General features: G+C 41.9%; 3 protein-coding genes across 6 annotated transcripts in view; 1 reads left to right on the plus strand and 2 right to left on the minus strand.

Annotated features, from left to right (window-relative positions):
• Positions 1-1,460: 1,460 nt before the first annotated feature.
• On the plus strand, positions 1,461-2,311 carry cldn5b (claudin 5b). The gene has a single exon (XM_061876183.1). It carries the CDS (start codon positions 1,481-1,483, stop codon positions 2,180-2,182), a length of 702 nt encoding a protein of 233 aa, XP_061732167.1. The 5' UTR covers positions 1,461-1,480; the 3' UTR covers positions 2,183-2,311.
• acads (acyl-CoA dehydrogenase short chain) lies at positions 2,272-19,447 on the minus strand. 2 transcript variants are annotated; one of them, XM_061876180.1, is made up of 10 exons: positions 19,177-19,447; positions 11,226-11,386; positions 10,980-11,129; positions 10,799-10,910; positions 7,381-7,532; positions 7,132-7,302; positions 6,925-7,062; positions 4,205-4,300; positions 4,090-4,146; positions 2,272-2,792 (listed from the first exon to the last, which is right to left on the minus strand). In XM_061876180.1, exons 1-10 carry the CDS (start codon positions 19,202-19,204, stop codon positions 2,640-2,642), a joined length of 1,218 nt encoding a protein of 405 aa, XP_061732164.1. In that variant the 5' UTR covers positions 19,205-19,447; the 3' UTR covers positions 2,272-2,639. The 2 variants fall into 2 exon arrangements, with proteins under 2 accessions (XP_061732164.1, XP_061732166.1); XM_061876182.1 differs by lacking the exon at positions 19,177-19,447 and having other exon boundaries at positions 10,980-11,145; positions 11,226-11,374.
• A 1,217-nt stretch (positions 19,448-20,664) lies between these two features.
• The window catches only part of LOC133536015 (seizure 6-like protein), a 34,400-nt gene continuing 31,172 nt past the window's right edge, over positions 20,665-23,892 (minus strand). For all 3 annotated transcript variants that reach the window (XM_061876185.1, XM_061876186.1, XM_061876184.1), the window contains exons 12-17: positions 23,681-23,872; positions 23,364-23,558; positions 23,257-23,292; positions 23,085-23,199; positions 22,913-23,018; positions 20,665-22,825 (exon numbers count right to left, since the gene is read on the minus strand). In XM_061876185.1, the coding sequence (XP_061732169.1) occupies positions 22,796-22,825; positions 22,913-23,018; positions 23,085-23,199; positions 23,257-23,292; positions 23,364-23,558; positions 23,681-23,872 (674 nt within the window). In that variant the 3' untranslated portion in view covers positions 20,665-22,795. The remainder of the gene's footprint in view (positions 22,826-22,912; positions 23,019-23,084; positions 23,200-23,256; positions 23,293-23,363; positions 23,559-23,680; positions 23,873-23,892) is intronic.

The raw sequence follows: 23,892 nt of genomic DNA on the forward strand, positions 1-23,892 counted from the left end.
AGAATCAGGCAATACACCAACTTATATTCTTGTCTTCATGAAAGAAAAGGAATATATATGTGTTAAACATGCTTGTATTATCATTAAACACCTTTAAGTTGTTAACAAAAATGTCTCTCAGGTAATAAATATAAATGTAATATACCGTATTTTTTTGAATTGCCGGCAGGTATATAGAATGCGCCTGTCTAGAATTACTGCCGGGTCAAACTCGTTTCGCAAATTATTTTTATTAGCGCATGTCGAGAATTTCCACCGGGTCAAACTCGTCACGTCACGAGTGACACTTCACCTGTCATCATTTTCAAAATGGAGGAGGCTGATTTCAATCATTTAAAATCGCATAAAGGGAAGAAGATTAAGAGCTATTCAGTGGGATTTAAGGTCCAAGCTATTGAATATGCTAAAAAGAACAGTAAATAGCTATGTTTTATTGATATACCGTAGCTGCGTGTGTCAAATATGAGTCATTAAATGACTCCCTCCTCCTGGTGGTAGGGCGCTAGTGATCCTTCTTGCGACTACTCGGCTGCAGAAGAAGTGACAACAACAGCGATCGTTTATTTTTTCCTCTCGCTTGCACTTTTAACATGGATTTTTATCTAAAATAAAACTGTTTTCTAAACTGGACTTCCAAATGGAAGCAGGAGGTAATAAAGGAAGATCTCCATCGAGACAAAGAGACGTTTAAAACTGAAGAAAGATAAGGAAGACTTCTATAAACAAGTTATCGATGCTTTTGATCAGAAGGAGCTGCACATGGACTTCATTCATAAGTAAAGGTAAGACCATAATAACGTTTTTTTATTAAATGTGCTTTTCATGATGGTATCCTTACATCACACTCAAATTTTTAAGCGCAGGCCTCAATTTACCGCATGCCTTTGGTAAGCGCCGGAGTGAGAAGAGGTTTTAAATTAATTAGCGCCCCGGCGGCAATTCAAGGAAATACGGGTATGTGAACGAGGTAGATCCCCTCCACTTGGTCAATTGAAAAAAAGCTTGCCTGCAGGAGAAGTGTGTGCACCCCGGATGTCGATGTTCTGTTGTCCTAGTTTAGCATATACTGACCTACGTTGTACTGGTTTTAGTATCTTTAACGTAAAAAATGGCCCTCAAATCTTTCAATTGTTCTGCATGCAACGTGTTGTAGAAGTTGTGATACTGTTGTGTTGTTTAAGTGTGTCATAGTGCAACGGACATTGCCTTGAAAAAAAAAGAATGTTTCTTCAGCTGGACTGACAGGAAGCTGACGTTTCCCGTAAAAGCCCCGCCTCCCAGCAACATTATCAGATTACAGCACTGACGTATTTGCCTTAATTGATGTTCTGAAATGATGACTAAAGTCGTGCACATAGATTCAGGAGGCGGAGACAAATCCCCCCTGATGGAGACAAAGAGATACTTCACTCTGATTGGTCCAAAGCGTGGCTAGGAGGCGTTGGCAGGAGTTCTTAAAAGCGGCGTGCGGGCGGAGCGCATGCAAGGCATCCACACAGCAGCGTCCACAGAGGAGCCTCCACAGGAACAAGACATCACACAGCAAGCGGCGAAGGCGGAGATGCTGGCGGCTATCTTGGAGCCGCTGGGCCTGGGCCTGTGCACGTGGGGCTCCGTGCTGGTGATGGTGGCGTGCGTGCTGCCCACGTGGAAAGTGACAGCATTCCTGGACTCCAACATCGTGGTGGCGCAGACCATGTGGGACGGTCTGTGGATGTCGTGCGTGGTCCAGTCCACGGGTCAGATGCAGTGCAAGGTGCACGACTCCATGCTGAGTCTGCCGCGCGACCTGCAGACGGCCCGCGCCCTGACGGTGGTCTCGGTCGTGCTGGGCGTGCTGGCGCTGGCCGCCACGTTGGCGGGGGCGCAGTGCACCAACTGCATCCGCCAGGAGGTGCTCAAGGCCCGCGCCGTGTACGCCGGCGGCCTCGTCTACGTCATCAGCGGCGCGCTCGTTCTGATCCCGCTGTGCTGGATGGCCAGCAACATCATCACGGACTTCCACGATCCTAAGGTGCCTCCCTCCAAGAAGAGAGAGATCGGGGCCGCCATCTACATTGGGTGGGCCGCCGCCGCGCTCCTCCTGCTGGGGGGCGGACTCCTCTGCTGCTCCTTTGGCCGTGCGGCAAGAAACCCCTACCCCGTCGAGTACACGAGCAGCGAGAAGAAGCTCTATGTGTGAACCAATGACTGCTGTGGACACTTGATTAGGTACACCCTCTAATGACTTTTGCCTGTATGAAATGTAAATATGCAAATGAGGATCCACTATTTTGATGTTTTTGTACTTTTATAAAGCTCTTTAAATAAATGTTGACTGTTTATTTATTCAAATGACATCACTCGTCAAGTCCTTATCAGAACAATCAGGAAGTCTATAAGGACCCACCCCGCACGTCTCCTCACTGATAAGAAGTGTTAAACATTCAAATATGTACACACACACACGACTGAAAATGGCATCCAAGGTTACATGATTGAACATAAAGTTGTTGCTCACACAAAAGTGAAAGTCTGGAGGTGGGGGGGAAAAAAAAAAAAAAAAAAAAAAGGCACAGTAAGTGAACTCACGACCGCCGTGGTGTCTGCTGAGGGCGTAGCACTTCCTGTTGGGGGTCCAGCCAAGTGACAGTTGGGGTCTACACCTGGTACTCCTTGAGCAGCTGCCCCGCTATGACCAGTCTTTGGATCTCGCTGGTGCCCTCGTAGATCTCAGTGATGCGAGCGTCGCGATAGTGGCGCTCAGCTGGCATGTCCGTCACGTAACCCATCCCCCCCAGAACCTGGATGGCCTGAAGTGTGACCCACAAGACAAAACATTAGGAATGATTCTAATGACATTAAAGGCCTACTGAAATGTGATTTTCTTATTTAAACGGGGATATCAGGTCCATTCTATGTCTCATACTTGATCATTTCGCGATATTGCCATATTTTTGCTGAAAGGATTTAGTAGAGAACATCCACGATAAAGTTCGCAACTTTTGGTCGCTAATAAAAAAGCCTTGCCTGTACCGGAAGTAGTAGACGATGTGCGCGTGACGTCACGGGTTGTGGAGCTCCTCACATCTGAACATTGTTTACAATCATGGCCACCAGCAGCGAGAGCGATTCAGACCGAGAAAGCGATGATTTCCCCATTAATTTCAGCGAGGATGAAAGATTTGTGGATGAGGAAAGTGACGGTTAAGGACTAGAAAAAAAATAAATTAAAAAAAAGACACGGGCAGTGGGAGAGATTCAGATGTTATTAGACACATTTACCTTATCTGCTTATTGTGTTACTAGTGTTTTAGTGAGATTATATGGTCCTACCTGAAAGTCGGAGGGGTGTGGCCACGGGTGTGGTGACCGCCAGTGTCTCAGAGGGAAGCCACGTTTCTCGACAAGGCAAGGCAGCCGGGATGAGATTTTTTTATTTCCCCCCTCCTCCATGGTGTAAGCTTCCGACGGTCGGGGGCGGCCGGTGGGAGGAGGCAAGAGAGTCCGCAGCTGCAGGGGGAACGACGCAAGCTCTCCGCTAACGTCTACGGTAAGAGCCGACTTATTACCACCATTTTCTTACCGAAACCTGCCGGTTGACATGTGGTAGGGAACCATGTTCGCTTGACCGCTCTGTTCCATAGTAAAGCTTCACCGTCAGCTTTCGGGAATGTAAACAAGGGAACACCGGCTGTGTTTATGTTGCTAAAGGCGGCCGCAATACACTGCTTCCCACCTACAGCTTTCTTCTTTGATGTCTCCATTATTAATTAAACAAATTGCAAAAGATTCAGCAACACAGATGTCCAGAATAATGTGTAATTATGCGATTGAAGCAGACGACTTATAGCTGGGATTGGTGCTGGATCAAAATGTCCGCTATAATCCGTGACGTCACGCGCACGCGTCATCATACTGCGATGTTTTTAACAGGATACTTTGCACGAAATTTAAAATTGCAATTTAGAAAACTAAAAAGGCTGTATTGGCATGTGTTGCAATGTTAAGATTTCATCATTGCGTGGTCGGTAGTAGTGGGTTTCAGTAGACCTTTACAAAAAACAAAAACAAAGGTGGTGGGGGTTGTGTCTGCCTCTGGCGCCTCACCTGGTGAGAGCAGAATGTGGCGGCCTCGGAGGCGGCAAGCTTGGCCATGGCTGCTTCCTGGAGAGGAGTTTTATTATGAAAGGGTGCAGATAGGTGGTAGGCGGGTGGATTATACCTTGGTGAAGGGTCTCTTGGCATCGCGGAGGAGAGAAGCTTTCCACGTGAGGAGTCGGGCGCTCTCAACGGCCACTGCCATGTCGGCCATCTTGAACTAAACAAGCAAAGAGCTGTGTGAAGTAACACTCACGCGCCACTTGGGAGGAACTACATGACAATGTATTGTTTAAAGTGGAACATGTCAGCTACTGTGGCAAGAGAATGCTAACTATTATTAACTTGTTGCTACTGTATGACAACATTAGCAACATGATTTACCTTTATAGTTTAGCAACGTTACAATAACAACTTCGGAAATGTGTCCTGTGAAAAAGCGTCCGATCGGACTTCTCTAATAACTAAACTTCCTTGAGTGAATAACGTAAACTCACTACACCGGTATGTTTTAGTGCTTTCATGGCAACTTTACTGACAGATATAAGTAAGAACTTTGCACTACTTTATATTAGAAATGGCCACAGCAGAGGATGAACGTCCTATAACAAGAAGATAGAGAAAAAGAAAAAGCTTATCAACTACGGGGTCCCCACGGACTACAAAGGCAGACTCGCGCAAATTTTCAGGACTTATGCAGATCAGCAGGTACCAGAAGGTAAGAAAAGTAGCCTTTGCGTAATATTGCGAAACAAAACTCTAGATAATATTGCTTACCTCATACACCTACCATAACAATACTCCTATGTTGAAGCACAGTACAATCCATCAAGCGGGGCGGCTTCATAGCTTATCAAAGTCCTACTAAAACATTTTGAGCGTTGTGTTTAATTTTCTATATTTTCAATGGAACATGGTGTCGTTTACTTTAGTCATATTACAGTCTACACGTATCTCTTATGTGTGACTGACATCTACTGGTCACATTTATCATTACACCATGTACCAAAAAAAATTGCTATGAGGTCTGTAAGCACAACCAAAATGATTCCGTACATTAGGCACACTGGGCTGTAAGCCGCAATGTCGATTTTTGAGAAAATTAAAGGATTTTAGGTGCGCCTTAAAGTCCGAAAAATACGGTAGATAGGAAGGCAAGATCGTCTTATAAATATCTCTGCAACACTGCCACGCTTTGATTTAAAATTTTCGGTACTTCTGCAGATCCCAAATACACATAAGCAGGTACCAAAATGTAAGAAAAGTGGGTTTTGCATAATACGGCCCCTTTAAATTGGCTCGACAGCACCACCTGTTGTTGTAGAGTGTGAATTACTGGTGCTCTAGGTGCAAGTGTGTGACTCTACAGAATTTTTTTTATTTTTTTACTTGCAAAACTTTTTTTTTTACCGTATTTTTCCGATTATAAATTGCTCGGGAGTATATGTCGCACCGGCCGAAAATGCATAATTAAGAAGGAAAAAAACATATATACGTCGCACTGGAGTATAAGTCGCATTTTTGGGGGAAATTTATTTGATAAAACCCAACACCAAGAATAGACATTTGAAAGGCAATTTAAAATAAATAAAGAATAGTGAACAACAGGCTGAATAAGTGTACGTTATATGAGGCATAAATAACCAACTGAGAAGGTGCCTGCTATGTTAACCTAACATATTATGGTGAAGTGAAGTGAATTATATTTATATAGCGCGTTTCTCTAGTGACTCAAAGCGCTTTACATAGTGAAACCCAATATCTAAGTTCCATTTAAACCAGTGTGGGTGGCACTGGGAGCAGGTGGGTAAAGTGTCTTGCCCAAGGACACAACGGCAGTGACTAGGATGGTGGAAGCGGGAATCGAACCTGCAACCCTTAAGTTGCTGGCACGGCCACTCTACCAACCGAGCTATGGTAAGAGTCATTCAAATAACTATAACATATAGAACATGCTATACCTTTACCAAACTATCTCTCACTCCTAATCCATAAATCCCATGAAATCTTCTTCCTCGATGTCGCTTCCAAACAACTCTGCCAACTCCAAAGGTATGCGGTGCTTCCTCTTGTTTTCTGCTGCATATTTCACTACGTCCATCTTGTAATCTGCAGTACATGATTTCCTTTTCGGTGACATTTTTGTTCAGCCCTTCTTAGTTTTTATAAGTTACCGCCAACGATGAAATGATCCATTTTAATAGCTACGGCAGTAGCATATAGCAGTTAGCATACCATGACCCACAATGCACTTCTGCCATGACCCTCCCCCGCCGAATTCTTATTTATTGACGTGTGTGTGACGATTACTGACATTTTCTTCATCTCTTCCGCGAATGAGATAAAAAATATCATTTGATATTTTACAGTAATGTGTTAATAATTTCACACATAAGTCCCCTGGCCAAACTATGAAAAAAAACTGCGACTTATAGTTTGAAAAATACGGTAAATGAAATTGTTTTTATACTTGCGAATCATTGGGCGCTGGTAAAAACATTTGTGTGTTTTTGGTGGTAATTTCACTACGTAGTGAACTGTGAATTTTTTGGTGAATTATATTTATATAGCGCTTTTCTCTCGTGACTCAAAGCGCTTTACATAGTGAAACCCAATATCTGTAAGCTACATTTAAAGCAGTGTGAGTGGCACTGGGAGCAGGTGGGGAAAGTGTCTTGCCCAAGGACACAACGGAAGTGACTAGGATGGCAGAAGTGGGGATTGAACCTGGAACCCTCAAGTTGCTGGCACGACCCCTCTACCACCCCGTGGTATAGCTCAGTGATTCACTTTTGCTAAAGCTAAACAAAGGTCAGCATCACAAGGAGCACCAACGCGTGTCACCTGGATGGCTTGCAGCTTTCCGATGGGCGCTCCGAAAGCGCTGCGTTTGAGTGCGTAGTCCGCGGCGCAGTCCAGCGACGCCTGAGCGATGCCGAGCGCCTGAGCGGCAATGCCGATGCGTCCGCTGTCCAACGTTTGCTGAGGGGACGAAACGTCATATTCTAGCATGTGTTTGTTGAAGAGTGACGGGAGAGAGCGGGTCCTTACCATGGCGATTTTGAACCCGGCGCCGCGAGGACCCAGCATGTGGTCGAGCGGGATTCTGCAGTCCTCCAGGATGATGTTGGCGGTGGACGAGGCCTTGATGCCCAGCTTGTCCTCCTTCTTCCCCAGCGAGAGGCCCGGGTGGGGCATGGGGATCAGGAAGGCACTGATGCCCTGCGGGTCCATCCAGGAGACCAAAAAGAGACCACAGTTAGTCCACATTTCTGCAAGAGGGGACAGCGGGCAGCATGCCTTGTGTTTGAGCTTCTTGTCGGTGGTGGCGAAGACGACGGTGGCCGAGGCGTCCCAGCTGTTGGTGATCCACGCTTTGGTCCCGTTCAGGACCCACTCGTCCCCGTCCCGATGGGCCACGGTGGATGCGGCGCCCGCGTCGCTACCGTTCCCTTTGAGACATGAGAGTCAGGAATTGTGATGCTGTAATCCTCCGACGACATCAGCCTACAGCAGTGATTCTCAAACCGTGTGGTAGGCCGGCTCCGTCTAGTGCAGGGATGTCAAACTGGTGTTCACATCACAGTTATAGATGCCTTGTTCTAACTTCCCCCATGTATTTAAATAATATTTTTTTTTCCCATATACACTGTATAAAAATCTGGTGGTGACTTGTCCAGGGTGTACCCCGCCTACCGCCCATGTGCAGCTGGGTTAGGCTCCAGCTGTAGAAAATGGAAGAATGGATGTATAAAAATCCATCCATTTTACAGTAAAGAAATGACAGTCACCAGAATGTAATTTTTTTTTTTTTACAACAAAGTGATACAGTAAATGGAAAAGAGTACAGATGGGGTTTCTTTTTACTGTAAATTTTACATTGTTTTTTTTTTTTTTTTTACAACAGTGTAAATACAAAAAAAGTACCGCTGTTTTGGGTTTTTTTTTTATTCTGGCATCTGAGCTGCCATTTTTAACTTTACTTAAATTTCATTTACAGTAAGACACTATAAAAAACAGATTTTACGGTAAAAACTGGCAGCTCAGTCGACAAAATTTTACTGTAAAAACAAAAAACAAAGTGGTAGTTTTTCAACTTACTAGTAAAACCTAGGGGTGTTACGGTGCATAAAAATTTCAGTTCGGTACGTACCTCGGTTCAGAGGTCACGGTTCGGTTCATTTTCGGTACAGTAAGAAAACAACAAAATATAAATTTTTTGCTTATTTATTTACCAAATTTGCAAAATATTCCAGCAAAAATATTTTTCCTAGTAGAATATTTGATGAAAAGTAATGGGAACCTTGGATAGGTCAATAATTCATAACAACATCAATTTTGATTCAATATTATAGAATAGGCTTCACGGTGGAAGAGGGGTTAGTGCGTCTGCCTCACAATACTAAGGTCCTGCAGTCCTGCGTTCAAATCCAGGCTCGGGATCTTTCTGTGTGGAGTTTGCATGTTCTCCCCGTGAGTCCGGCTTCCTCCCACTTCCAAAGACATGCACCTGGAGATAGGTTGATTGGCAACACTAAATTGGCCCTAGTGTGTGAATGTGAGTGTGAATGTTGTCTGTCTATCTGTGTTGGCTCTGCGATGAGGTGGCGACTTGTCCAGGGTGTACCCCGCCTTCCGCCCGATTGTAACTGAGATAGGCGCCAGCGCCCCACGCGAGCCCAAAAGGGAATAAGCGGTAGAAAATGGATGGATATTCTATATACAAAAGAATAGAATAAAAAGTACTTAATTGATCCCTGGGGGAAATTCAGCACCACAGTTCGCTCACAACAGACAAGAATAATAATAAATAATATAATATATATAAAACATTATATATAATATAAATATATTCTACATATGTTTATGTTTTGAGCAATGACAGTTTGAAAAAAAAAAATAGCCTTGTTTTATTAGTCAACATTTTCAAAATTACATTTAACCTTTAAGAATTTTTATTTCACTTTTGTTATGTTTTTTGTTTATTTTAATAGTATTTCTAGAATGTGCCGTGGGGCTTTAAAACATTAGCTGTGGGCTGCAAATGGCCTCTGGGCCACACTTTTGACACACAAATTAAATCTGATAAATCTATGGATAAAAAGCAGACGCATGCGCGCGCAATTTGTTTTGTTTTTAACCTTCTTAACACTGAACGTACATTGAAAATACACGCAACCATAACTCGAGGTGCCGGACATTTGGGACTTTTGGGGGGCTCTGTCCGGTGAGGACAGAACGTGTGGTCAGGACCTAGCCCGGGCTAGGTCATAGACTGGCCATGTCCTCTTTTGTGGATCTGTCAGGACGGAGTTTCTTAAATGCCTCAAATGTCCAGCTTCTTGAGTATTGTTTACACAACGTGCAGTACTCAACTTAATATGTCCGTGTGGAAACTTGTTCGGTACACCTGCGCACCGAACCGGAAACCCCGTACCGAAACGGTTTGATAAAATACCCGTACTGTTACACCCCTACTAAAACCACTGTAAAATGTTCCTTGGAAAGCATGATAATATGATATATGCTGTGCAGTTTAGTTTAGTTTAGTTTATTAAGGATCCCCATTAGTCTACACCGCAGTGGAGACTATTCTTCCTGGGGTCCAGGCAAAAAACATCACACAACCACAGAACAAAAGATTAAAATGCAGTACAACACGATCCAGTAATAAATTGTCATAATACAAAAATAGCAACAACAAAGAGCCAAAAAATACTAATACATTTTCTTACATAATAATTTTCATACCAAAGATAAAAGTAGCAATATAAAAATAGATATACTGTATACATTTTTGCAAAAATAAAACAAAGAACCAATGGCCTAAAATATACACATTAGTCTACCAAAGACAAACAATAAGTGACGAAAAAGTATCATCCATCCATTTTCTGCTGCTTATTCCATAATCAATAAAATATTCAATAGTCAATAAAAACAGTGATGACATTTGGTACAATCTAGAATAATCTCTTTACGCAATACTTCTCCTTTTCGTCTATTCTTAAAGCCAACTGATAGCAGATATTGTGGAAGTCTATTCCAGTAAGTGATTGCCCGATACATTACAGTCTTTTTCAAAACATCACTTTTGGCTTTAAGACGGGTGAGAGCACCTCTTTGGGCTAGCCTGGTACCGTAGTTGTGACTGTCACTGGCAAGCAAGAGCTGAGAATACAGATATGAAGGTTTATGGTATGTATAGATGTTTTTTAAAAATAGAATCAAACTACACGCTAGTCTTTCAGCAACTTTCATCCATGACAATTCATGATCTCATTGCCAGTCCTAAATGCAGTGTTGGATACTATTGAAGTTGAAAAGGTATGCAATCTTATGCATTACATTTACTTTTTCTATCAAAATGGAAAAACCGAATACATTTAATAGGAAAATATAAAGGTACTTCACTGACGCCAATTTTTTTCAGGTCTCCGCGGGCCACCTAAAATGAGTTTGACACCGGTGATTTAGTGCTACACCAAATAACCACATAATAGTCACAGTGTTACTGATCAAACATTGTGGCAAAAAAGACTTGTTAAATAAAACTTCTGCCTTTTTTTAATGATTACTTCGGCCTACTATGCAACTGTATTTTAATTTTGGTCATTATGGTGGTACTTGGAGGGCCAATTGTTGTCCGAAGCAGTACTTGGTGACAAAAGTTTGAGAATCACTGCTCTAGGGAACCGCCAAGGCCACCTCTCCATACCTGGTTCACTCAGAGAGAAACAGCCCACCTTCTCTCCGCTGGTGAAAGGTGTGATCCACTTGTGTTTCTGTTCTTCAGAACCGAACTTGAGGACGGGTCCCAGGTAGAGAGACTGAGGAGGAAACACACAAGAGATACAGTAAGGACGTCACACGTCCCAAGCGAACACAAGGCGACTCACGTTGTTGACAGAAACCACCACTCCAGTGCTGGCACAGCCTCGGCTGATTTCCTCCATGGCGACACTGTAAGCCAGGTAGTCCATCCCGGCTCCGCCCAGCTCCTCAGGGACCTCGATGGCCATCACCCCCATGGCTCCCAGCTCTAAAATCTGCATGTCAAGAACACTGATGACCCCAGAGTTGAACACACCATGCATTGCTAGGCCGGGTAGCACAGCGGAGGCTCAGTGGGTGGAAGTGTGCACCTGTTTGGCGGGGTAGGAGTGCTCCTTGTCCAGCTTGGAGGCGATGGGGGTCAGCTCTCGGTCAGCAAAGTCTCTGCATGTCTGTCTGAGGATCTGATGGGTCTCCGGCAGCTCGGCCAGATGCGACACACCTCGACAGCCCCTCAGACAACGGCCGAGAGCTGAGGACCAAATCAAATATTAACTCTTAGGCTTGCTGCGTGGGGACCACATCAAACATGAAGTGAAGTGAATTATATTTATATAGCGCTTTTCTCTAGTGACTCAAAGCGCTTTACATAGTGAAACCCAATATCTAAGTTACATTTAAACCAGTGTGGGTGGCACTGGGAGCAGGTGGGTAAAGTGTCTTGCCCAAGGACACAACGGCAGTGACTAGGATGGCGGAAGCGGGAATCGAACTTGCAACCCTCAAGTTGCTGGCACGGCCACTCTACCAACCGAGCTATGCCGCCCCATGACGGGACGGCATTCTGACATCAGAGGTTCAGCTGTCTTTCAGAAAGCAAACATAAGAACGAGCTTAAAAAGTAGACGTGTTTCTGTCAGGGGGGGTTCATCTGTGGAACAGCTTGGATGCACTGCAAAATGTCAGTGTTCAAAAACAAGAAAAAAAACATACAAAAGTTAGGGGCATTTTACTTGAACTAAGCAAAATGATCTGCCAATGGAACAAGAAAATGTGGCTTGTCAAGACTTTTCAAAACAGGTCAAATTAGCTAACCTCAATCATTTGAAAAGTCACCTGCTTACTCCGCATGTCAACATCTAAGTTCGGGGCCACACGCCCGCACCATCAAAATACCGAGGCAAACATTTCCAGATAAACACCGTATGAAAACAATTTTGATTTCTTTAGTTGTGATTTCCTGCATGAAAGTTCCAAAGTAGCATATATTAATGCAGTATGATTGATTGATTGATTGATACTTTCATTAGTAGATTGCACAGTTCAGTACATATTCCGTACAATTGACCACTAAATGGTAACACCCCAATAAGTTTTCCAACTTGTTTAAGTCGGGTCCACGTTAATCAATTCATGGTACAAATATATACTATCAACATAATACAGTCATCACACAAGTTAATCATCATAGTATGTACATTGAATTATTTACATTATTTACAATCCGGGGGGTGGGATGAGGAGCTTTGGTTGATATCAGTACTTCAGTCATCAACAATTGCATCAACAGAGAAATGTGGACATTGAAACAGTGTAGGTCTTATTTAGTAGGATATGTACAGCCAGCAGAGAACATAGTGAGTTCACATAGCATAAGAACAAGTATATACATTAGAAGTACATTTGAGTTGTTTATAATCCGGGGAGATGGGATGTGAATGGAGGAGGGTATTAGTAAAGTGTTGAAGTTGCCTGGAGGTGTTGTTTTAGAGCGGTTTTGAAGGAGGATAGAGATGCACGTACTTTTATACCTGTTGGGAGTGCATTCCACATTGATGTGGCATAGAAAGAGAATGAGTTGAGACCTTTGTTAGATCGGAATCTGGGTTTAACGTGGTTTGTGGAGCTCCCCCTGGTGTTGTGGTTATGGCGGTCATTTACGTTAAGGAAGTAGTTTGACATGTACTTCGGTATCAAGGAGGTGTAGCGGATTTTATAGACTAGGCTCAGTGCAAGTTGTTTTACTCTGTCCTCCACCCTGAGCCAGCCCACTTTGGAGAAGTGGGTTGGATTGAGGTGTGATCTGGGGTGGAGGTCTAAAAGTAACCGGACTAGCTTATTCTGGAATGTTTGGAGTCTAGATTTGAGGGTTTTGGAGGTGCTGGGGTACCAGGAGGTGCAAGCGTAATGGAACAAGGGTTGAATGAGAGTTCCCGCTAGAATCCTCAAGGTGCTTTTGTTGACCAGAGAGGAGATTCTGTAGAGGAATCTCGTTCTTTGGTTGACCTTTTTGATCACCTTGGTTGCCATTTTATTACAGGAAAGATTAGCCTCTTGAATGGAACCTAGGTAGGTGATCTCATCCTTCCTGGTGATAACAATGTCACCCACTTTTATAGTGAAGTCGCTGACCTTCTTAAGTTTGATATGGGACCCATATCATAATGAAGAACAATGTTTTAATGTAGAAACATAATATCATTGTACTGCTGTGATTATATGTATCACAGGGGTCACCAACGCGGTGCCCGTGGGCACCAGGTCGCCCATGAGGACCAGTTGAGTCGCCCGCTGACCTGTTCTAAAATAGCTCAAATAGCAGCATGTACCAGTGAGCTGCCTCTATTTTTTAAATGTTATTTATTTACTACCAACATTTTTAATTCTAAGAAACACAAAACTCAAATGGAATTTGAAAATCCGAGAAAATATTTGGTTTTCACTTGTTTTAAATAAATTCATTTATTTTTTTACTTTTCTTCTTATAACTTTCAGAAAGACAATTTTAGAGAAAAAATACAACCTTAAAAATGATTTTACCTTTTAAATACATTTCTCTTCTTCACTGACAATTTTAAATCAATGTTCAAGTCATTTTTTTTTAATTGTAAAGAATAATAAATACATTTTAATTTAATTCTTCATTTTAGCTTCTGTTTTTTCGACGAAGAATATTTGTGAATATTTGTCTTCAAACTTATTATGATTAAAATAAAAATAAAAATATTCCGGCAAATCTATAAAATCTGTAGAATCAAATTTAAATCTTATTTCAAAGTCTTTTGAATTTCTTTTAAAAAAAATGTTTCTGGAAAATCTAGAAGAAATAATGATTTGTCTTTGTTAGAAATATAGCTTGGTCCAATTTGTTATATATTCTAACAAAGTGCAGATTGGATTTTAACCTATTTAAAACATGTCATCAAAATTCTAAAATTAATCTTTGTCAGGAAAAATTACTAATGATGTTCCGTAAATTATTTTTTTATTTTTTCAAAAAGATTCGAATTAGCTAGTTTTTCCTCTTAATTTTTTTCGGTTAAATTTAGAATTTTAAATAGTCGAAATTGAAGATAAACTATGTTTCAAAAATTAATTTTCATTTTTTTTGTGTTTTCTCTTCTTTTAAACCGTTCAATTAAGTGTTTTTTTTCATCATTTATTCCCTACAAAAAAACCTTCCGTAAAAGGAAAATAAATGTACGACGGAATGACAGACAGAAATACCCATTTTTTTATATATACATAGATTTATTTATTAAAGGTAAATTGAGCAAATTGGCTATTTCTGGCAATTTATTTAAGTGTGTATCAAACTGGTAGCCCTTTGCATTAATCAGTACCCAAGAAGTAGCTCTTGCTTTCAAAAAGGTTGCTGACCCCTGCTGTATCATGTGCTAATTCAAGGCTAAGGCAAAATATCGAGATATATATCGTGTATCGCGATATGGCCTAAAAATATTGTGATATTGAAAAAAGGCCATATCGCTCAGCCCTAGATGGAGAAATAAAGAGTTAGGCACAATAAGTGTTCAAATTCAGCCTAAACCCTTTTGGTCTGAAACATTTTCAATATGATTGTGGCGGTCCCCTCCCTGTATGATCAGTGTCAGACCTTGGTCCACATTGCCGGCAGTAAGTCGAACACATTTCCAGTGAGGGTTGGACTCCGCCAAGGCTGTCCTTTGTCACCCATTCTGTTTATAACTTTTATGGACAGAATTTCTAGGAGCAGTCAGGGCGTTGAGGGGTTCCGGTTTGGTGACCGCAGGATTAGGTCTATGCTTTTTGCAGATGATGTGGTCCTGATGGCTTCATCTGACCGGGATCTTCAGCTCTCACTGGATCGGTTCGCAGCGGAGTGTGAAGCGATTAGAATGAGAATCAGCACCTCCAAGTCCGAGTCCATGGTTCTCGCCCGGGTGGAATGTCATCTCCGGGTTGGGGAGGAGACCCTGCCCCAAGTGGAGGAGTTCAAGTACCTAGGAGTCTTGTTCACGAGTGAGGGAAGAGTGGATCGTGAGATCGACAGGCGGATCGGTGTGGCGTCTTCAGTAATGCGGACGCTGTATCGATACGCTGTGGTGAAGAAGGAGCTGAGCCGGAAGGCAAAGCTCTCAATTTACCGGTCCATCTACGTTCCCATCCTCACCTATGGTCATGACCTTTGGGTCATGACCGAAAGGACAAAATCACAGGTACGAGCGGCCGAAATGAGCTTCCTCCACCGGGTGGCGGGGCTCTCCCTTAGAGATAGGGTGAGAAGCTCTGCCATCCGGGAAGAGCTCAAAGTAAAGCCGCTGCTCTTCCACATCGAGAAAAGCCAGATGAAAGGGTTCGGGCATCCCTGGGGAGGTGTTTAGTAGGGATGTCCCGATCAGATATTGATATCGAAAATCGGTCCGATATTAGCCAAAAAAGTGAATATCGGATTTTATCGGACTGAATCTAAAAACTCCGATATAAGCGCTTCGATATAAGATGTCCATTTGCCGCTGCTTTTCCACATCGAGAAAAGCCAGATGAAAGGGTTCGGGCATCCCTGGGGAGGTGTTTAGTAGGGATGTCCCGATCCGATATTGATATCGGAAATCGGTCCGATATTAGCCAAAAAAGTGAATATCGGATTTTATCGGACTGAATCTAAAAACTCCGATATAAGCGCTTCGATATAAGATGTCCATTTTCCGCTGCTCTTCCACATCGAGAAAAGCCAGATGAAAGGGTTCGGGCATCCCTGGGGAGGTGTTTAGTAGGGATGTCCCGATCCGATATTGATATCGGAAATCGGTCCGTTATTAGCCAAAAAAGTGAATATCTGATTTTATCGGACTGAATCTAAAAACTCCGATATAAGCGCTCCGATATAAGCTGTCCATTTGCCGCTGCAGCACTTCTATAATGGGTGACTGGTTTGATCACACTCCAACACAGTAGGTGGCGGTAATGCCCCTTAATTAACGTTGGTGGCGGCCGCGGAAGAAGAGCGTCTCTGATCCAGCATGCACAGCCCACGTGATCACAACAACGACAACGCGTGTGCTCAGCAAAGTGTAGTGATGTCGGCTGTGTGGAAGTATTTTAACTCACAGCATGCCGAAATGCTTATCTTCTTAAAAAAAAATCTCCACATTATGCTCGGACTGCAGAAAGTGGAGAAGGAGGAGGAGGAGTAGTAGTAAGGGTAGTCAGCACTGACTGATTATTATTTGTTTTATGCTCTTGTTATTAGAGTGATATGTTTATTGTGTTTACACTATTCTTCAGTGAAGACTAAGAGTAATTACTACATTGTTTTGGGCATAGTCAGTCAGTGAAACTGGAGTTGTGAACTCTTAATTTAGAGCAGTTGGACAGTGGACAATATTGTGTTGTTTTTGTCCCTGCCCACAGTTGTTTCCAACATATGCTGACAGTAAAAAAATAACTGAAGTGAACTTGAATTGTTTGCACTTTAAAACGTTTTTTTTTTTTTTTATTGGATTTATTTAGGTTATTTTTCAGGGTCTTCTAATTTATTCTTTTCAATTGTATAATTATGTTGGTATTAGTGGTTATTTTGCACTTTAAATATAACATTTTGTTTTTATTGGATTTGTTGAGGTAATACTCTTATGTTGAAGGTTAAAATTTATGTAACCAATTGGTTAATAATAAATGGGTCAGTTTTTCCTATACCTACTCTTGCTGACTATTGTTTTCTGTTTTAACACTACAACATCAGTAACAATAACATCACTTTATCAAGCCTTTTCTAACATTCTACAAAACAGGTGGTAGAGGTGAACGGCACCATGTCCCCTCCCCTCTCAGTAAGCTGTGGAGTCCCTCAGGGGAGTATACTAGGACCTTTACTGTTCCTAATATACGTGAATGACATGCCATCAGCATGCCACTGTGAATTGTTCCTGTTTGCGGATGACTCGTCCCTGCTGGTATCCGGCAAGGACAAGTCACAGGTGGAACAAATCCTCAGTGCTGAACTCCTCAATATTTGCACCTGGCTCGCTGACAACAAGCTATCCATACACTTAGGTAAAACGGAATCCATCCTATTTGGGTCCCATATCAAACTTAAGAAGGTCAGTGACTTCACTATAAAAGTGGGTGACATTGTTATCACCAGGAAGGATGAGATAACCTACCTAGGTTCCATTCAAGAGGCTAATCTTTCCTGTAATAAAATGGCAACCAAGGTGATCAAAAAGGTCAACCAAAGAACAAGATTCCTCTACAGAATCTCCTCTCTGGTCAACAAAAACACCTTGAGGATTCTAGCGGGAACTCTCATTCAACCCTTCTTCGATTACGCTTGCACCTCCTGGTACCCCAGCACCTCCAAAACCCTCAAATCTAGACTCCAAACATCCCAGAATAAGCTAATCCGGTTACTTTTAGACCTCCACCCCAGATCACACCTCAATCCAACCCACTTCTCCAAAGTGGGCTGGCTCAGGGTGGAGGACAGAGTAAAACAACTTGCACTGAGCCTAGTCTATAAAATCCGCTACACCTCCTTGATACCGAAGTACATGTCAAACTACTTCCTTAACGTAAATGAGCGCCATAACCACAACACCAGGGGGAGCTCCACAAACCACGTTAAACCCAGATTCCGATCTAACAAAGGTCTTAACTCATTCTCTTTCTATGCCACATCAATGTGGAATACACTCCCAACAGGTATAAAAGTACGTGCATCTCTATATTCCTTCAAAACCGCTCTAAAACAACACCTCCAGGCAACTTCAACACTTTACTAATACCCTCCTCCATTCACATCCCATATCCCCGGATTATAAACAACTCAAATGTACTTCTAATGTATATACTTGTTCTTATGCTATGTGAACTCACTATGTTCTCTGCTGGCTGTACATATCCTACTAAATAAAACCTACACTGTTTCAATGTCCACATTTCTCTGTTGATGCAATTGTTGATGAGCGAAGTTCTGATATCAACCAAAGCTCCTCATCCCACCCCCCGGATTGTAAATAATGTAAATAATTCAATGTACATACTATGATGATTAACTTGTGTGATGACTGTATTATGTTGATAGTATATATTTGTACCATGAATTGATTAACTTAAACAAGTTGAAAAACTTATTGGGGTGTTACCATTTAGTGGTCAATTGTACGGAATATGTACTGTACTGTGCAATCTACTAATAAAAGTATCAATCAATCAATCAAACAAAATAAGGAATACATATATGTATGATTCGTGCCTATATCGTATCGTATTGATATCGGTATAGGCAAATACTCAAGGCTACAATATCGGTATCGTATCGGAAGTGAAAAAGTTGTATCGGGACATCCCTAGTGTTTAGGGCACGTCCAACCGGTAGGAGGCCACGGAGAAGACCCAGGACACGTTGGGAAGACTATGTCTCCTGGCTGGCTTGGGAACGCCTCGGGATCCCCCGGGATGAGGTGGCTGGGGAGAGGAAAGTCTGGGCTTCCCTGCTTAGGCTGCTGCCCCCGCGACCCGACCTCGGATGAGCGGAGGAAGATGGATGGATGGAAGGACAACTGTTTTTTTTTATTTTGTTGATCGCTGACCGAAGAAATAATAAATTAAACAATAGCTCACCATAACTGCATGCTAAGTAGGTGAAAGGTCGACCTAAGTTAATTTCGTCTCATAGTTCGACTGAACGATGACAAATAAAACGTATGCAGTTCTGCTACATAACCGACTTTATTTGTATCACACTTTTCACTAAAAACAGCTTATTTCTTGAATTACCTCTACTTAGCTAACCTCGCCTGGGTGAATAAAATGTCAAGTAAACAAGACACAAATCAACTAGCGTGTTAAAAAGTAAGCTTTCGATGAGTTTAATTATTATAGTTAGTGATGACAAAGCTTAAAGACAATAGTGATGCTAACTTAACTGCACCGGCTAGCTCGGCTAACAGATTGTTGGGCGCAAAGCCAGCTAGCAAGCAGCTCATGTCCGCGGGGCAGAAGACGTCTTATTATTATTATTATTATTCATTTGATATACTTTTTGTCAAAAGTACTCACCTTTCCTTGCTGTAAAAAGAGCAGCCATGGTTGCTTTTTTCTCTGCTCAGTTAGCAGGTTAGTTGTCATGCAGCATGATGCTGCCTCCAGGGACCGTCAGATTTATTACAAACGATGAACGCGCACCGACAAGTTTAAGTTTAAAATATTTGTCTGCAGGGGAAATTTTTAATTATTGCTAAATTGGTTGCCGTACGTCAATTTTAGATACAACTTTGGTTAAGCTGCACTAAGTGGGTCGATTATAAGTATTTCCATTCGGTAATACTCGGAAAAGTTACGCATCTTTGGACGTGAAGGCAACACTTGACCTACGTTTTTTTTACGGTGGTGACGTTTTCACGTTGAACGCTCTATTAAACTTTTGCTTGCTTGTTTAAAAAATATATTTTAACATCAGATCTTTTTAGGTTACATGTTGTATTACGTTGGTAATTGTTTATTTGTGAATTATAACGATAAACATTTGATTACACAATTTAAGATACCGGAAACAGAATGTTACGGATGTTGTTTTTTTTTTTTTTGTCTTTGATTAAAAAAAAAATGTTGATATTAAATTTTTTGCGTTTGAATTTTGTAAAGTGAGTCAAATTACGATGACGGTTTCATTGAATAAAAAAAAATGTGTGTTTTAAAATTCCATGTGTAAAAAAAAAAAAATCTCTGCTCAGTTAGCAGGTTACTTGTCATACAGCATGATGCTGCCTCCAGGGACCGTCAGATTTATTACAAACGATGAACGCGCACCGACAAGTTTAAGTTTAAAATGTTTGTCTGCAGGGGAAATAGTTAATTATTGCTAAATTGGTTGCTGTACGTCGATTTTAGATACAAATTTGGTTAAGTATTTCCATTCGGTAATAATCGGAAAAGTTACGCATCTTTGGACGTGAAGGCAACACGTGACCTAGGTTTTTTTTTTACTGTGGTGACGTTTTCACGTTGAACGCTCTATTAAACTTTTGCTTGCTTGTTTAAAAAATATATTTTAACATCAGATGTTTTTTGGGTTACATGTTTTAATACGTTGGTAATTGTTTATTTGTGAATTATAACGATAAACATTTGATTACACAATTTAAGATACCGGAAACGGAATCTTACTTTTTTTTGTCTTTAATTAAAAAAAATGCTGAGACTAAAGTGTTTGCGTTCTAATTTTGTAAAGTGACTCAAATTACGATGACAGTTTCATTGAATAAAAAAAATGCGTGTTTTAAAATGTTGTGTGTAAAAAAAAAAATCATTGCAGAAAATGCTTTGCTTTAAAACTCAAGACTCATTTCCGGTATATTAAGACTCAGACTCATTCTTTATTACCGGAAGTAGGTTTGGGTTTTATAGCAACAAATATTTTTGCACTGAGCTTTTATACACTAATATTTTCTGCAATTAATTTTTCTAATACACAATTTCTTATCCTGAATTTTAAAACAGTGTATTCGGACAAACTAAACTAATTAAAACACAAATATAATACATTCATATAAATACGATTTTTATTCAAGGAAATTGTTTAAAAAAACTTTAATTCACGCTATTCAAACGCAAACAAGTCAGTTACATAAAGCTCCTCTTAATTGTACAATATTTACTTCCTTTTTTTAAAAAAAACCTTTATTTATAAATTTCAACATTTACAAACAGTTGAGAAATAATAATCAAATCTACTTCCTGTCCTAGGGGCGTGGTGTTGTGTGACGTCACAGCGTTTATACATAAAGCATATTCACAAACAAATAACACGTACAGTACCATTTATTTAGGGCATCAAGAAAATGGTCAGACAACAGCACATTAATAAATTAAGACATAAAATACATCATTTATTGATATATTTACAAGATGAGGATGATGTCAATCATTACTTGAAGTAAAAAATAAAACAAAAAACATGTTAGAGATAGGGAATATCACCAACATCCAGCAGGTGGCGACCCTCCACGTAGGACAGGGGTCACCAACCTTTTTGAAAGCAAGAGCTACTTCTTGGGTACTGATTAATGCGAAGGGCTACCAGTTTGATACACACTTAAATAAATTGTCAGAAATAGCCAATTTGCTCAATTTACCTTTAATAAATAAATATATTTATATATAAAAAAAAGCGTATTTCTGTCTGTCATTCCGTCGTATTTTTTTTCCTTCTACGGAAGTTTTTTTGTAGAGAATGATGAAAACACACTTAATTGAACGGTTTAAAAGAGGAGAAGACACAAAAAAAAAATTTAAATTAAATGTTGAAACATAGTTTATCTTCAATTTCGACTCTTTAAAATTCAAAGTTCAACCGAAAAGAATGAGGAGAAAAACTAGCTAATTCGAATCTTTTTGAAAAAATTAAAAAAAGTAATTTATGGAACATCATTAGTAATTTTTTCTGATTAAGATTAATTTTAGAATTTTGATGACATGTTTTAAATAGGTTAAAATCCAATCTGCACTTTGTTAGAATATATAACAAATTGGACCAAGCTATATTTCAAATAAAGACAAATCATTATTTCTTCTAGATTTTCCAGAACAAACATTTTAAAAGAAATTCAAAAGACTTTGAAATAAGATTTAAATTGGATTCTACAGATTTTCTAGATTTGCCAGAATATTTTTTTTTTCATTTTAATCATAAGTTTGAAGAAATATTTCACAAATATTCTTCGTCGAAAAAACAGAGGCTAAAATGAACAACTGAATTAAAATGTATTTATTATTCTTTACAATAAAAAAAAAATACTTGAACATTGATTTAAATTGTGAGGAAAGAAGAGGAAGGAATTTAAAAGGTAAAAATATATATGTGTTTAAAAATTCTAAAATCATTTTTAAGGTTGTATTTTTTCTCTAAAATTGTCTTTATGAAAGTTATAAGAAGCCAAGTAAGAAAATAAATGAATTTATTTAAACAAGTGATGACAAAGTGGTATAGCTCGGTTGGTTGAGTGGCCGTGCCAGCAACTTGAGGGTTGCAGGTTCGATTCCCGCTTCCGCCATCCTAGTCACTGCCGTTGTGTCCTTGGGCAAGACACTTTACCCACCTGCTCCCAGTGCCACCCACACTGCTTTAAATGTAACTTAGATATTGGGTTTCACTATGTAAAGCGCTTTGAGTCACTAGAGAAAAGCGCTATATAAATATAATTCACACTAAAATATTTTCTTGGATTTTATTTGAGGTTTGCCTCTCTTAGAATTAAAAAATGTCGAGCAAAGCGAGACCAGCTTGCTAGTAAATAAAATATAAAAATTAAATAGAGGCAGCTCACTGGTAAGTGCTGCTATTTGAGCTATTTTTAGAACAGGCCAGCGGGCGACCGCGTTGGTGACCCCTGCCCTACCCTGATCTTTGACTGACAGGTTTGTTGGGGTCAACAGACACAAAAAGACGTGTTTAAAATGTCAACATTCAACAAACATGCCTAAAGAAGTCTCCTGTCTATGCAAACATGGCTGCTCCTCTTTGTGCCATAAAGACCATGAAGGCGTTGAAGATGAGCGCTGTTTTCCGTAGCCCCGCCCAATCTCGCCTCCTTCCCGAGAAGGGGGCTGGACATCATTGAGCGTATTTACATCACCTCCCTCTGGGTGGTGAGGTGGAGGGGGGGGGCTGCGGCGTTCCTCAGATGGACACTTCGTATTCCCGGGTGTCCTGCAGACAAAGCAGACCCGGCGGGGGGCGGGGCTAAACAAGGAAACTCCGCCTCTTACCGAGCCTGGCTTACTTAATTAAACTCACCCCGCCCGCCTCGTAGAGCGGGTTGTCAAACTCCGCCTCCGCGGTGATCTGCCTGTACCGGTGCGGGTAGATGAGGGGCAGCCGCAGGTTGGACGGACGGCGGCACCTGACGGGAAGTGACAAGTGTCGTCAGGCGCCGCCGCGATGTTTTGTCGGCGGGGAGATTTCCTACCGTGTGACGAGCACATAAAGGCCTCCCAGCAGCACAGACAGCAGGAGGACCAGCAGGAAGACGGCTAACGCCACGTTGCCGCCGTCCAGCACCGAGCCGCTGCTGGCGTGCGCAACTGACACACACAAACAGTCACGGACACGCCCCCGCACACACCCGGGCGCACACTCACCTTCCAGGGCGTGGCTGCTGAAGCAGGCGTGGTCAGCTGCAAGACATGGCTCGGTCACTTCCTGCCGTGTCACCGTCTTAGCCCCACCCCCTTCATCCAGGTCTCACCTGTGCAGAGCGGGAGGGGACCGCTCCAAAAGGAGGGGTTTCCCTGGACGCACCTGATGGCCACCTCCCCGATGAGCTGGTAACCGTGGAAACAGACGAAGGCCAGCGTCTCGCCGGGCAGGTAGACCCGCTTGGACAGGATCTGGTAGCCGTTGTCGGGGACGCCCGGGTCCTCGCAGGACAGCAAATCCTCGGCTGAACACACGCCGCTCCGCTCATTAGCATCTCATTTGCATATCCCCGCATCCTGCCATGTGGTCGCCATGGAAACAGGGCACACATGGATCAGAAGCAAACATTGGGATCGGGAGTCTCACCAGCGCAGTGGGGGAGGTGCGAGGTCCACACGGGGGTCCCTGGCTCGCGGCCGTAGCAGGTGATGGTGGCGCCGCCCTGCAGGACGTAGCCGGGGTTGCAGCGGTAGCGGATGGTGGCGCCCACCAGCAGCTTGGAGTCGGACAGGGAGCGGGTGGAGTGGTCCACGTGACCCGGGTCGGAACAGTACATGACTGGGCGGGAAGAAGACAGG

The sequence above is a fragment of the Nerophis ophidion genome, linkage group LG17 (assembly GCF_033978795.1).
Source record: "Nerophis ophidion isolate RoL-2023_Sa linkage group LG17, RoL_Noph_v1.0, whole genome shotgun sequence".
Classification (NCBI taxonomy): Eukaryota; Metazoa; Chordata; class Actinopteri; order Syngnathiformes; family Syngnathidae; genus Nerophis; species Nerophis ophidion.